Below are 1,514 nucleotides of genomic sequence, written 5' to 3' on the forward strand. Positions count from 1 at the left end.
CGGCCGGGGGTCAAGGCGGAGTCCTGATCTTATAGCTGTGGTCCCCCAGTGTTCTCGCTCCTGCCAGGGCGGCACGCAGACCAGGGAGGTCCAGTGCCTGAGTGCCAACCAGACCCTCAGCACGCAGTGCCCTCCTCACCTGCGACCCTCCGGGAAACGGCAGTGTAACAGCCAGCCCTGTGGCCAGCGCCCTGGTAACGAGCCCCTTCTCCCCAACCCGAGAGTGGGCTCAGGGCTTAGCAGGAGTGTGGGCGGAGGAGAGGGATGGGGGCAGCGCACTCCCGGGCAGGTGGTCCTTAGTGACGGGGCCCACTCGCCTGTCCGCAGATGAGCGATGCAAGGACAGCTCCCCACACTGCCCCCTGGTGGTGCAGGCCCGGCTCTGCGTCTACCCCTACTACGCGGCCACCTGCTGTCGCGCCTGCGCGCACGTCCTGGAGCGCTCCGCGCCCGAGCCCGCCTGAAAGGGATGGGGCCCGGAGGCCTCTCCTCCTGGTCCTCTCGATCAGCCCACGCGCTGCCCCTGGCGCTCCGGCCTGCCCCGTTAGACCTGGGATGCCCTGCCGGGCGACTGAAGCTGGAGGCCGCGGACAGTGGCTGTGCGGATGTGCGGCAGGGTCTGTGCTGTGATGTGTGTGCACCTGCGCCCTCAGACTGCGGTGTCACTTCCCAAGAAGTCAGGGCCGGAAAGGAGCGGGGAGCGGACAGTACTGGTTTCCCTGAGACTTCTAGGTTGAGAGCAAAGCAAGTTTGCAGCTCCTCACTAATCTGAGCTGCTTAGGTCTCCTCAGCAATGCCGATTTGCACCTCGAACCCGATTTCTCATATTTAGGCCTCACATTTTCTAAAGCACTTTTGGGCTTGGAGTGTAGCAGAGTGTAGGCTGCTGGCCAGGAATGAACCAAGCGCTGAGTTTGATCCCCAGCACCGCCATTAAAAAAAACAAAAACAAAAACAAAAAAAACCACCCTTTTTGACCCCTTCACTCCTTGTCCATCTGTATCCTGACCTCCCTAACTAGGGACAGGGTCAGCCGTTGCCAATCCTACCCCCAGGCCGGAGCAGGGACCATCTGAACCAAGGGTGGAAAAGAGAAATTTAGCAGGCGCCCGGCCCCTGCCCCCAGTTCCCTTCTCCGTAAATGGCTCCCGCCCCAGAAGTAATTTATTTTTGATTAAAGTTGACTATGACAAATGAGAAACGTGCTCTTCACTGACCGCCTGCGGACCCAGCCGTCCCCTTCTGGGCCACCCGAGCAGTGTGTCGGCGGGAGCCGGAGCGGGGGCGGCTCCACTAGAGGGCGCCGCTTCTCCCCGTTAAGCACGGCGCCGGCCGTGGGCTCCCAGGCCCAGAGAAGGCGCGGACTGCGGGGTCTGGGATGTAGTAGCACTCACTTTGATCTGGGCCTGAACCGATTGGCATTGGTCTTTGGGGGTCTTTGCCCCGGCCCCCTTTCTGCGGTACTGCTTTCCTCGCGCCCGTTTTTCCTACCGTCACCACCGCCCCGTCCGCGG

General features: G+C 62.0%; 1 protein-coding gene across 1 annotated transcript in view; it reads left to right on the forward strand.

Annotated features, from left to right (window-relative positions):
• The window catches only part of Adamtsl4 (ADAMTS like 4), a 26,843-nt gene extending 25,900 nt beyond the window's left edge, over window positions 1-943 (forward strand). The window contains exons 17-18 of the mRNA XM_033758079.1: window positions 3-194; window positions 328-943. Of these exons, the coding sequence (XP_033613970.1) occupies window positions 3-194; window positions 328-464 (329 nt within the window). The 3' untranslated portion in view covers window positions 465-943. The remainder of the gene's footprint in view (window positions 1-2; window positions 195-327) is intronic.
• The last annotated feature ends 571 nt before the right edge of the window (window positions 944-1,514 follow it).

This window comes from Fukomys damarensis, unplaced genomic scaffold (assembly GCF_012274545.1).
Source record: "Fukomys damarensis isolate Sample0158 unplaced genomic scaffold, DMR_v1.0_HiC HiC_scaffold_33, whole genome shotgun sequence".
Lineage (NCBI taxonomy): Eukaryota > Metazoa > Chordata > Mammalia > Rodentia > Bathyergidae > Fukomys > Fukomys damarensis.